At 47.8% G+C, this 13,334-nt stretch overlaps 1 protein-coding gene across 2 annotated transcripts in view; it reads right to left on the minus strand.

The window, feature by feature from the left end:
* Positions 1 to 2,614: 2,614 nt before the first annotated feature.
* The window catches only part of LOC117889351 (ectonucleoside triphosphate diphosphohydrolase 2-like), a 37,983-nt gene continuing 27,263 nt past the window's right edge, over positions 2,615 to 13,334 (minus strand). The window contains exons 6-10 of one of the 2 annotated variants that reach the window (XM_034793359.1): positions 11,538 to 11,765; positions 9,088 to 9,360; positions 7,654 to 7,749; positions 5,089 to 5,223; positions 2,615 to 4,120 (exon numbers count right to left, since the gene is read on the minus strand). In XM_034793359.1, the coding sequence (XP_034649250.1) occupies positions 3,902 to 4,120; positions 5,089 to 5,223; positions 7,654 to 7,749; positions 9,088 to 9,360; positions 11,538 to 11,765 (951 nt within the window). In that variant the 3' untranslated portion in view covers positions 2,615 to 3,901. Of the gene's footprint in view, positions 4,121 to 5,088; positions 5,224 to 7,546; positions 7,750 to 9,087; positions 9,361 to 11,537; positions 11,766 to 13,334 lie in introns of those variants that run through there. The other variant, XR_004648454.1, reaches the window with a different exon arrangement.

Here is a 13,334-nt window from a genome sequence, read left to right on the forward strand (position 1 = left end):
GCTGGGATCATTGTACAGGAAGTGTTGCCACGTGGATACAGGAAAATCCGCAAAAGGGTTGACCCTTTTTTTTTTTTTTTAATATAAAACCTCCTGTGGCCTTCTGGTTCCATTCTTCTGGTTCCCCTTCAGAGAGCCGGGGGATTTACACTGAACGTAGAGCGGTCAGTGGGGAGGGTTATTAGGAGCTTAATTCCAAAATTCTTAAGAACTAACCCACAACTACGGAACTAAATACACCTCAGACAAGTCATTTTCATGCAGCGGGTCCTGTAGAAGTGGTTACCACATTCAAATCTCTTGCCCTTTATAAAGCAGCAGCAATGTCCATCCATGCTCTGTGCATTTGCATAATTTCAGTCACACACATACACATTTGTATTCTGCTCTGTTCAGGTTCTTATATCAGGCCCGTCACCTTGGTGTGTGAGCACCTTCCAGAAAGGCATGAAGCCTCGTGATGTTTGGATTCTTCCTAATGGACTGTCCCACCTGCTTTAGGATCCGAGCCAAATAACACTGAAATTAGTGGAAACCCTCCCATTGATTTCAATAGGGTTTGGATCAGCCCCTGAATAAATACCCATCAACAGAGCAACAACCCCCTTCCTGTGGCAGGTATCTTAAAAAAAAAACCCTCACTCCAAAATGTTTGGACTATTAGCACCCCCTAGGATGTAAGAGATCCCCTAGTATGCCTTTACCTAGCACCTGAGCAGAGCACAGGCAGAATAGGGAGGTGGGTTAGCACTCTGAGCCACCCCTCAACTTTGACGAGAGTCATGCTTCATATGGACGCCAATAAAGGTGCCCGCTGTGATGTATCCCTTTTGGTTCTTTCATTTCTCCCCCTGGTTCCCTATAGATAGGAGCCCTCTTCCTTGAGACCAATGCACAGCCTACTATCTATCTCTGCTGTCAGAACTGCCTTCTTCCACTAACTCCACCGTCTCTACCTGCTACCGTTTCCATTCCTCGACCTTCTCAGACTCAGGCTGCAGCGCCGAAGAGAACTCCATAAAGAGGGAAGTTTACACCAGTCTCCCGTTACTCCTGAAAACCCAGTTTGTTGCCTCTGCCACATGCTCAGTCTTCACTGGTCCAAGAACAGATTATTGTGAGGTGTCTTTGGAACCTGGGTCTCTCCCGTACCAGGATGACGTGACCCCCATCCCTTCAATGTGCTTACGTTACCTGGCTCTGCTCCCTCAGGGCTGAATGCACTAACTTTATTGGTGTGGATTGAATTTTTAGGGAGGTTTGTTTTCTTGGTAATAGCCTTAAGAGTCTTATTACGGCAGTGAGAGCACTGGCTACTACCCAAGTTCCTTTCCTTCCATTTAATGCTAGAAGGCAAACATAGATTTAGTAGGACAGAGAGGGATGGAGCCACTGGGGGACTTACATCAACATTCATCTGCCTAGTTTATGAAAGGAAACCTATCTTTCTTCACAACAGCTGGAGATAGGGTATGGATGGACGTGACCCCTGCTGGAATATGATTGCAGTGTTTATCCCCAGGGCAATATAGAACAATGAAACATTCTCAAACTCAATGTGGGGGAAAGGGTCAGACCAAAGAGTGTCTCAAAGTTCAAGGATTTTTACAAATGTTCTGGGCAGTGTTTGTGTAGCTGTATTGGGCCCAGAATCTGAGAGACACAAGGTGGGTGAGGGAATCTCTTTTATTGCCGTCGGTTAGTGAAAGGGACAAGCTTCTGAGCGACACAGAGCTCTTCTTGTTCACGAGGCCTGGTTGAGACTAGCACAGATTGCCCATTAGAACCACTTATTAACGTTATACTAAGACGTGCAGCTCAAACACACACACACACACACACACACACACACACACACAGAGAGAAAGTTCCTACTTCAGCTTTCACTGTGCCCCCAGGCCTGCCCTCCCCTACACTCCACCTGTGGGCTTCAAACCAGCATGAGCAGCCCCAGAAATGTTGGAGCTGCCTTGCTGTAACGTACAGTTATGAACAACATTATGGGAGGGATTTTTCAAAAGCATCTGAGGAGCCTAAGGCCCGTTTTCAAAAGTCAATGGGCTCTAGCCTCCTATATCCCTAGTACCTATATCCCTTTAGAAAATGGGGCTTAGGCTCTTATGTCACTTAGCACCTTTTTAAAAAAAATGTTACCGAAAGGGTACGTTTACATTGCAAAAAAAGACCTGCAGCACGGTCGGGGCTGGCCCAGATCAGCTGACTTGGGCTCACAGGGCTCAGGGGCTAAAATTTGCAGTGTAGATGTTCAGGGTTGCACTGGAGCCTGGGCTCTGAAACCCTGTGAGGAGGGAGAGACTCAGAGCTCAGGCTCCAGGCCAAGTGCAACATCGACACCGTGATTTTTAACCCTGCATGCTGAGCTCCATGAGCCCGTGAGAGCTGACCCTGGCTCGGAGACTCAGTGTCGGGGCTTTTTAGTGCAGTGTAGACGTACCCGGAGTGATATAGAAGCACAAATGCATTTAACTTCTGGAGCTTGTTTTCCTACGTCACTCAGGACCTGACTGTTAAATGTATTCAGACACCTAACTCCCAGGCACCTAAATACCCGTAAGAGAATCTGGCCAAGTCATTCTTGGGGGGGGAATCACACCCTAAATTCTTTAGCTGACGGATTATATTTCATTTTATTTAATCCTTTCCATTTCTTTGAAAGCATCTTCCTCAATAGCACTGGGCTCTTTTACAAGAGTTTGAAAGTACCCATGGCTTTACCTAGGGCAGTGGCTCTCAACCTTTCCAGACGGCTGATTTGTCTTGCCGACCCCCAAGTTTCACCTCACTTAAAAACTCCTTGCTTACAAACTCAGACATAAAATTACAAAAAGTGTCACCGTCACACTGTCAGCAATTTTCAGTAACTCATTTTTACCATGGAATTATAAAATAAATCAACTGGAATATAAATATTGTATTACATTGCTGTGTACAGCATGTAGAGCAGTATAAACACGTCATTGTATGAAATTTTAGTTAGCACTGACTTCACTAGTGCTTTTCACATAGCCTGTTGTAAAACTAGGCAAATATCTAGATAAGTTGACGTATCCCTGGAAGACCTCTGCGTATCCCTGGTTGAGAACCACTGACCTAGGGAACCACCGTCTCTTCCTAGGATTGATATCAGTGTACGAAGGGTTAGTACCAAGAATGATGGTAAAACAGCAGAGACAATGATTGGCTAGTGATGTGATGTGATATTCCCAGAAGCACCATGTTCCAGGAATGCTGGACTAGCACACCACACTAGAAGTGCTCAGGTATCACTGCAATGCTCCAAAGGAAATTTGGATGTTGGAATATAAACTAACTGCTTAACTTTAATCCTGGTCTACCAGATAGGTCATTGGACTGGAAATCGGAAGATCTGGCTTCTATTCCTATGGTCTCTGTGGGCCAGAGTTTCAAAAGAGCACAAGGCCAGATTTCCAATTGATTCTGCTATCAGCCACCAAGGTGCAAATCCAGAGTAACTGATAGTCAGGGAGATACCCCAGAGTACCTCTAGGAGGAACTGAAATCCGAATCTCTTCCACTGGGATCTGCCTTCTGAGCGCCACAGAAAACAACTACCAGCATGTACCCGGCATTCAGGGCTAGTTACCAGGCACTTTCTATGGCATCAGTGTAAGCGACATGTTTACAGCCTGTCTGGCTTGGTGGGGAGGCTCAACGCCGTACTGAACTCCGGAAACCCCATCTGGCTGTTTGCCTCTTGGAGAAGTGGTTGGATGAAAAAAATTAAACACTAAAGAGCTTTTCCTGACACCTATGCAACAGCTCTGCAGCGTCTCCTAGGCCAGACACTCCTTTGTGTGCGCTCATTCTCTCGGTCCTGTAATTGCCCTCTGCTGAGAGCTGACAACCCCTGGGACAACAGTCAGAGTCCTTCCAAGATGCGGTCCTCTCCGTTGTCCTTAGCCATCACACGGTATGCGATGCGCGTGAAAGAGCCAGTGAGCATCAGGACAAAGAGGATAAAGAGCAAGGGCCAGATCCCATATTCAATCGCTTTCAGGGAGCTCAGCTTATCCTCTGGGATGGTGTTGGTCAGATTCAGCATGTACCCAAGAGCCCAGCCAGCTGATAGGTTACCAACCTAAAGCAACAAAACCACAGAGTAAGATTGGGTTCGTGGCAGGTGACTAGTGACAGGTGAAGCCCAGGGCTGGAGGCTCAAACAGATCTCTCAATGCCCAGACCCAAAGCTTAGTTAATTTTATCCAAGTTTCTTTGGTCTCAAAATTGGGTTAGAACACTCAATAGACCAGGCTTTATCAGGAGATTACTAGTTTCTGAAGGGCACTTCTGCTTCCAGTCCTGGCCAAAGGCAGGAAGGGCAGAAGTGCGACTTTTTTTTTTTTTTTTTTTTTTTTTTTTTAAAAGACGTGTCTAGCCAATCACCCCTGCCCCCCAGAGGATTCAGAATCTGAACCCAAATTTCACAGCTGGCCCCTGGCTCTGTAACAGACCACACTAGCTCTCCAGATGTGAACACTCCCAAACTTGGCAAGGCATTCAAAAGCCAGACGGATCGGATCTCTCAACTCAAAGTCATGAAGATGTCCTTTTGCCCTTCGTTTTAAATTCTCTCCAGGCCACCTTCCCTGATCTACCACCTGGAACGGTGTCCTGCACCCCATGATACACTGCATTGTAATAGAGGCCTAGATGCTCGATGTTGGAATTTTGGCCCATTCATTTGTGAGGTCTGTCAAGTTTCACAACAGTGACTGACTGAGATGATAATCTTTCTGTGGCTTGGTTGATGGTCCTGCTTGTCAGACTAGTGACTTTATTTTATAAAAATATGGCACTGGGGTATAACTGCATAGCTCAGGTTCTGAATGTTTGGATTCATTTCTTATTTTATCCGAACTATTCCTCCCTCTCACCCCACCCCTATCACCTTTGCCTGGGAGGAACTGCTGCCAGCCAGAAATGACAGCTTCTATGTAAGATATCACAAAAATGATCATGGGAGAGGACATATCCCTCCCAGGGACTGTTAGCTACCTCCCCACAGACACATCTGTTATCTAAAGCATCACATACTATATTACTGACCTTCTCCTGGAATGTAATCTGGCCAGAGCTGTCCAAATCGAACAGGAATCCCCTTGTACTTAGATAGTAGATGAACGTGGACACGGAACAGTGATCAGCAAGACTGTCTGGTGTCATCTGAAACCTCTTGCTCAGCTTAACAGCATTTGGAAAAGAAGTTAGACACGTAAATATTCACTAACTGCATTTCTGAATGCTCCTAATATGGTAAAATCCAGCCCTTGTTGCGCTGTACCACCAGCTGCTGAATTGCAGCAATGCTCAGGAATGCTCTCAAGCATCTTATTTATGGGTATGAAGTCAATGCTTCTTTCAGCCTGCTAAGCTGCAGGGCTGGTGCAACCTATTAGGCGACCTAAGCGGTCGCCTAGGGCACTAGCATTTGGGGGGCGGCATTTTCTTCGGCGGCGACCGCAGCGGCTGGATCTTCGGCCTCCTCAGTCGGCGGCGGCAGCTGGGGTGGGGGGCGCAGGGAGGGCCGCCTGCAGCAAGTAGGGGGGGACGGCACGCAGGGGAAGTCCCCAGCCCCACTCACCTCTGCTCCGCCTCCTCCCCTGAGCACGCCGCCCTGCTCTGCTTCTCTCCCTCCCAGGCTTGCAGCGCTAAACAGCTGATTGGTGCCGCAAGCCTGGGAGGCGGGAGAAGTGGAGCAGCGACGGCGTGCTCGGGGAGGAGGCAGAGCAGAGGTGACCTGGGGTGGGGAGCTGCCGCACAGCTCCATGGGTGGGGAGGAGCTACCACGGGGGGGTGGGGAGCTGCCGCAGGGCTCGGGGAGGGGGCGGAACAGAGGTGAGCTGGGGTGGGGACCTGCCACACAGCTCCCCGAGCAGGGGTGGGGGGAGCTGCCACGGGGGAGGCGCTTCAGGGCGGAGGGGTGGGTGGGGCAGAGGTAAGCTGGGGTGGGGAGCTGCCGCACGGCTCCCTGGGCCTGTGGGGGCAGAGAGCTGCCACGGGGGGGGCGGGTCGCGCCTTAGGGCGAGGGAAGGCAGGGAGCTGCCGCAGGGCTCGGGGAGGGCGCAAGGTAGAAGTTTTGCCTAGGGCGTGAAACATCCTTGCACTGGCCCTGCTAAGCTGGAGACTTATTTCACCCTCAGGGAAGGGAGAGACCCTCCTTCATCCAAATCACTTTAAAATTTCATTTTTTCTTTGTCTTTTCAAAGAAAAATCTCTTGAATTCCCCATGGAAGGATCTCCATGGGCCCCCTGGGTGTTGAAGGACCTCACGTCATGGGGTGTCCCATGTGGGAGAGAACAAGAGGATGAGGATAGTTTTGTATGGAAAGAAGACATAAGTACGTATAATACAGAAGGGCCAGTCAGCATCCCCTGTCTACTCCTTAATACAAAGGAAGAAGCACTTGATTAAATGAGAAGCCGAGGGAGAGGGGCTTTGATCACAGCTCCCATGGGTGATCTCTCTTCTGCATAACACTGTACAGATTCTATCAAAGTCAGGGACCCTATTTGTTCGGCACAATGTACCTATTGTCCAATGCTGTGGCTTCCTAAGGCTGCTCAGAACAACCACAAAGCAGTGATTAAAAATGGAAAAAACAGGCAAATTTAGATTGGACAAAGTTTGACATTTGCAGAGATTTGGAGTTTTTTATAACCTGGGATCTCCCAGGGACGTCCCAAACATATGGTATAAAATAGCTTGTGTGCACCCTGTGAAGGTAAGTCCCATTCACAGCTAGATGGCACCGCCAGCCAGCTTGAACCACCCAACCATTTAGGCCACATCTCATTGGTGTCAGCAACGAGGTGGAAATATTTCTACCAGGAGGAGCCACACGATGGCTGGAATGTTCCGAAGGGCTCAAGCACTGACAATCACGGCCAGATTTTGAAAAGAGCTCAGCATGTTGTGCGGAAGGTGGGTGCGGATGTTCAGCCCTTGGAAATCTGGCCCAGCCAGACCAAGGAGGACTCGTTACATTCAGCTGTTGTCAGAAGCTGGAAACACCCTGGTCACGGAGGAGGTTGGAGAGTGTGTCTGCTCCTAGTACTTTCTCGCTCTCTGCCTTAAGATGAAGCAAGGGCTTGTGCCATGCTTTACAAAGCATAAAGGAAAGCCTCACCCAATAGGTTATTACACCCATCCCACAGTACCGTTTATGGACAGGTGACTGCCGCATGCGCTGTATCGATGACGAGGCAGAACAGTCTCTGCCTGCATCCATGGAGACCAGAATAGCTCATACGGACACGAGCACCAGATCAAATAGCCAAATAACAGATACGCTGGGCTTGCTTCTGTTACACCCGTGGAGTCCCTCTGCTCAGCCCCACTAACAAACAGCACAGTCTGGCCCACTGAGGGTGTGGAGAGAGTCTGGGTTTAGAGTATTTTTGCATTCACTAGACCCCATTTCTTGAAAGTCCCAAGGCTTTGGAAATGGGCTAGATCTTAACCCAGCACCTAGGAGAACCCCAAGCTCCCCTTCGCTGGGGTCACCTGCTCGCAGTGCTTTCAGGAGAACCGAAGGTCTGAGTTGGGTTTTGCCCGAAAGCGTTGCCTGCCTCACTTATCCCCATGGTACAAGTGGGTTAGCTCACAGTCACCTCTTCCACAGACAGCCCACAGAAGGAGTCGACTGCCTGGCCCAGGTCGGTAGAGGGCGTCATCTTCTTCACAAGATCCAGAGCCTCGGAAATCACCTAGGACAGCAGCAAAAATACTCATTGGAAACTTCCGCCCGTTTGTAGAATGAATCAAGCGAGGCAGCGGCGTGAGGGCGCATATGGCATGTTCCCAGGACACTCTCCCAACACGTCTGTGTTTGGTAGCTGTATGTCTCCATGACACGCACCAGGAGATCAAGCAGAATTCGTTACACCCCGTTACTGACCAAAGGGGCAAACAATAGAAATGTCTCTGGGAAGCTGCTTTTCTGGCCTTTAGCACAGACTAGGGCAGCCCTTGAGCAACTCAGCACCCGACTCCCGCCTGGGGCTTGCAGCAGCAGGGAATAACTGGGGTGCAGAACCATCCTGGCCACACCTCTTCCCAGCCCCCCTCACTGCTAGCCTCAAAATGCCTCCAACATGCCCCTCCACCCCCTGCACCACGGGTCTGGTGGAGGCTCCCTGGGCCAGGAGTAGGGTAACTAGTTAAACTGATCCTCCAGCTACTAAGCTGAATGACTTTCCCTTGTAGCTTGTACGGTAAAGATGTGGCTGCAGCTGCTAGAGACAGACCAGCACCCAGGAGAGAGTCTGGTCTCATCTAGCACCTTTCACGCTCAGACTTTCCAAGTGCTCTTTGCAGACAGGGGAGTGAGGTACCAGCGGTGCAATAGCTGCAGCAGTCGTATGTTCACCCCTGGCTCCCACATGACTCTGGACACTAGAACCTGTGGTTCAGAGAAGGGATGTTGGGCAGAACATCAAAGTAATTCCCTACATTCTGTTTAGAAAGTGCCAGAGGATCTGTAGCTTCCACGTGAACAATAAGCAGATATGAGAAAGGATAGCGCCTCCAGAAACACGGCACCCTGGTACTTCACTGCAGGCTTGGACAGCCTAAGCCTCTGTTCCATCATAGCACTTGAAGCCAAAGCCTTCTAGTCTAGAGGTCTAATAAGTAACCCAGGCTGACACCCGTGATGGCTATCTGGTTCATTAAACCCATGCCCACGTAGACACTTGAGAGTTGTCACTAACCAGAAAGCTATCACTATTTGGAACCTCAAAGAAGCAACACATGTCAGATCCTCTTGGCTTTAGCTAAATAAAATAAATAAATAAATAAATAAAATAAATAGATCTGTTCCTATTATTAATGTAGGGTCCATGACACACGGTAGAACAGGTCTCATTCCCATCCAGTAGAGGGCAGTGCTGCAATACTACCCAGAGTAATTCCAATTCCACCCAGCAGAGGACAGAGCACTAATACATACTAGTCAATCTTACAATGTTTATTAGGTGTTGAGCTGAGTACATCTCTTAAGAACTCCATGCGTAAAGCACACTTTAATGTAATGGAGAACTTACCTGAAATCTAGTTATGTTGGGCTGGAAAACTCCATTTAGGGAACACTGCGAGAAGCCGCAGAACAAGGAGGAGTCGAACAAACTTCCCATGAGTTTCCTGCAGGCAGAAGAGTTGCTGGAGCCAGTTACTTGAAACACATCTTCAGAGGTAGGTGTTCTTAAAGAGGCGTTACTTCCAGTGCAGGGCCCGTCATGCACAGAACCGAACCGAACCGCCCGGGGATAGGAGAGAGGCCAGCAGGGATTAGACACATCTCTCACATAGCCGTGGTCCTAGAGGGAGAGGATAAAACAGGAGCACAGAGAGCGAAAGGTGGTGCTGGAATCTGAACAGGACTTTTCAAATAAAGACAAAATACAATGAAACTAAGGAGAGTTTGGTTTCAACATACGAGGGTTATAACAGAGAAGGCGGATTTTAACAGCTTTGCATAAACCAACCCCCTGCCATTCAGATTCTCATCCAAACTATCTAACCCTCTGCAAAGTTGGGGCTTAAACCTGCATGGTACTGAATGTTTTCGGCTTCTATGGATTTCAGTGGGAGCTGCAAGTGTTTGGCACCTTATAGAACCGGGACTAGTGGTGGGAATTTAGAGAACATGTCCCTTGTAAGTTTCCTGGTCCTTCTTTTCGGATCAGAAATACTGCTCCTCTGACCTTCCCCTTCCCAGCCCAAAGCAGATATGCAGGGAAGCTAAAGGATTTTCACAGGTCAGACTTATCGAAATTTCAAGAACAGGCTGTCTGAGTTTGGGATGAATGTTCCATCTACCAGTCCAGTCCAACCCTGAAGAGAAGAGATCCCCGCAGCCAAACTCCTCTCATCCCTTTGAGACTGGGGAGACACCGCTGGGAATTTGGTTAATCACTCTGCTGTAGCTCTCGTCACACTGATTCTCTAGCATGAATCAAAAGGAAGAACAATCTATTGGTTAGACCACTAGCCAGAGCTGTGGGGGACCGGAGTTCAATTGTTGCTCTGCCATAAACATCTGGGCATTTCACTTAGGGGACTGAGGCACTAGCAGACTATCTGTACAATGGGGAGAATGGCACTGCCTTATCTCACAGCGGTGTTTTGCTGCTCATGCTCTAGTAATGGGTAGTACCACACCTAGGGCTAGCATTTTGGGCTGGAAGCTTCATTTCCTGAATAACCCTTGAATGGCAATATACAAAAACCTGTAGGAGAACACTTCAACCTCCCTGGACACAATAGCAGATTTAAAGGTAGCCATCCTGCAGCAAAAAAACTTCAGGACCAGACTTCAAAGAGAAACTGCTGAACTTCAGTTCATTTGCAAATTTGACACCATCAGCTCAGGATTAAACAAAGACTGAATGGCTAGCCAACTACAGAAGCAGTTTCTCCTCCCTTGGTGTTCACACCTCAACTGCTAGAAGAGGGCCTCATCCTCCCTGACTGAACTAACCTCGTTATCTCTAGACTGATTCTTGCCTGCATATTTATACCTGCCTCTGGAAATTTCCATTACATGTGTCTGACGAAGTGGGTATTCACCCACGAAAGCTTATGCTTCAATACGTCTGTTAGTCTAAAAGGTGCCCCAGGACTCTGTTGCTTTTTACAGATCCAGACTAACACGGCTACCCCTCTGATTCAAGAGCTAGTGTTTATGATCCCCACGACTCTATCATAATGCAAGTGGAGCACAGAGGTCTCTCTGGGTTAAATCGGGTCTAAAGCGAGAGCAGTTCCTCACAGAGAGGTGCAACAGAGCGGCTTTTAACCTGTGTGTGTTACTCACACATACGGTACACAGTCCATCTGGCCATGTATGCAGTACATGTATTGCTCAGCAGCTAGGAAGTAGATGTAGCCTTGGCAGAATTCAATGTTTTATACATAATTTTGCTGGAGAATATGGATGTTTATTTTTAAGCATTTTTTCTATTTTTATTGATTTCAATTTTCAGTTGCAGGAAATTGTGCGTGGGGGGGCAGACAATAATTATTTAATGGCAGTAGATGTCGAGATTCAAAGTTAAAGCTTTATAGCTGTATAAATACAAACTGCCAACATCACATCAAAATATACAAAGTAAATATCCTTCAATCAGACTCTAAGAAGTTCTTAAGGAGCGTTTTTCTTACTTTCCCTATCCGTACATTTCAACCACCATTGATGGAAATATTTTTTCGTCGGTTTGGGCGGGTGCGGGGAAATCAACGTTTAACAATGAAAATCTACTCCTTCCAAGCCTAAGTATACGCCTGTGTTCATGCTACAGACACACATTCTTTGCACGCTAGTATAAACAGTGCTTGTGACGCAGGCTCTATGCTTGTGTACTCATAGGCAAGCTCCTGCATGAGAGAGGGTGTCTGATGTTACCCGACTCTGTATGCGCATTGACTAGAACTTAAGGCATTTAACATTATAGGTTTGAAGCAGCCATGAAGCACATGAGCATGCTCCACTCACCTGTATGGCTTTCAACAGCAGCCTCTGGCGGAGCTGGTCTGTGCCGGAGCACAGGAAGTGGTGGGTGTAGACCCTGTGTTCTTGCCCGTACAGCCGCAGGGTCACTTCGTTCTCAGGATCTGTGCTCCTTTCTTTGATCTTGAAAGTGATCCGGGTTGGGGCTTCTCCTATGGTCATGACTCCAACTGTTCCCTTCCTGGAGCGGCTCCACCGCCCAGTCCAGCCATACTAGACAAAAGGGAACCAGAGAGGTCGATTTTTCGTACACCTGACAAGTATCTGAGTTCAAATGCTCTGAAGGAATGAATGGGGAGGAACTGGAAATGCAACACTACACCTGCCCTCATCGGGGGCACCACCCACTGCCAATCCAGCCCCTGCCACTTCTCCCCATCGTCGAATCTCAGCAGCAAACTACTGATATTCTCCCTTTCTGTATTGGTGGCAGAGGAATCTGTTTAAACAATAATAATAATAGGCCGTACCCACGTTAACATGATACACCGTCACCCAGGGAATTTTCCAAAGCCTTATTCCACATCTAGCAAAATCAACTTTCCACTGGAAAATGGGCACAACCTTTAACCCCAAGCAAGACATCTAGGAGTCTGAGGTCTTGACACTGAATTGCTGCCACACTGTGGAGTGAACCTGTAGCCAGAGGAGTACAAACTGGTAGCATTATTTAGGTTCTAGGAGCAGTTTTGTTTATGGGATGGATCTCGTGTGTTTGAGATAAATGGACGGTAAATACAGAACGAGGGAAAAGGTGTATGGACAGTCTCTGCCAATCACATGCAGGAGGTTGTTGAGTTAAAGACTGCTGCCGGGTTCTTAAAGACTGGATCATTTTTAGAGCTGAGCAAATTCTGGATAAAAATATCCCTGGACTAATATACACGAGAACGACTGCATCATTCCGAAAGCTATAGTAACTCGCACTGAGTGGCTGGGTCACGACAAAAAGTAATTTTCCCTCTGCACACCTTCTTGTCAACTGTTGGGGGGGAATGGATGATGTCCACCTTGATTGAATTGGCCTCGTTAGCCCTGACCCCCCACTTGGTAAGGCAACTCCCATCTTTTCATGTGTTGTAATATATATACTGCTTACTGTATTTTTCACTCCATGCATGCGATGAAGTGGGTTTCCAGCCCATGAAAGCTTATGCCCAAATAAATGTGTTAGTCTCTAAGGTGCCACAAGGACTCCTCGTTGTTTTTACTGATACAGACTAACACAGCTACCACTCTAAAACTCTCACTGTGATTCACTGAATAACGTACTCATTTAAGAGCCGCATTAGTTGTTGAATAGGTGACTCCGGCTACAGGAGTGGACTAGCTCCAATCATTTAACACCAATCATTGCAGACATGAGCACTGAGAACAGCAGAATCTCACCTATGTTTAAAGGCATTGGTCAGTAAGCAGTGATTTGTTACACCATTTCTCTCTACAGAGGCATATCGATAACTACACAGGACTCTCCTCCTAGCCCCACTGAAGTTCAAGTTCCATGGGGAGATCTCCCTTCAGGAGCATCTTGTAGTCGGAGTTCTCATACCCCACTGCTTCCTGCACAGGCAGATGTGACTGGTGCTGATGTTAGTGATAGAAAGGGGCCACAAGAAAAGGCAAGGAGATGTATAGTCAAAACAGTAGCTGCTGTTCTGAATGGCACTACAAAATTAGTTAATTACTGTGCCTATTTTTGGCTAGTCTCACTGCGTTCTACAGCCTGGTATAATAAGCCCTTTGTGGAGGACTCTGTTGTACAGGCATTAGTCTGACATG

This window comes from Trachemys scripta, chromosome 17 (genome assembly GCF_013100865.1).
Source record: "Trachemys scripta elegans isolate TJP31775 chromosome 17, CAS_Tse_1.0, whole genome shotgun sequence".
In the NCBI taxonomy this organism is placed as follows: Eukaryota; Metazoa; Chordata; order Testudines; family Emydidae; genus Trachemys; species Trachemys scripta.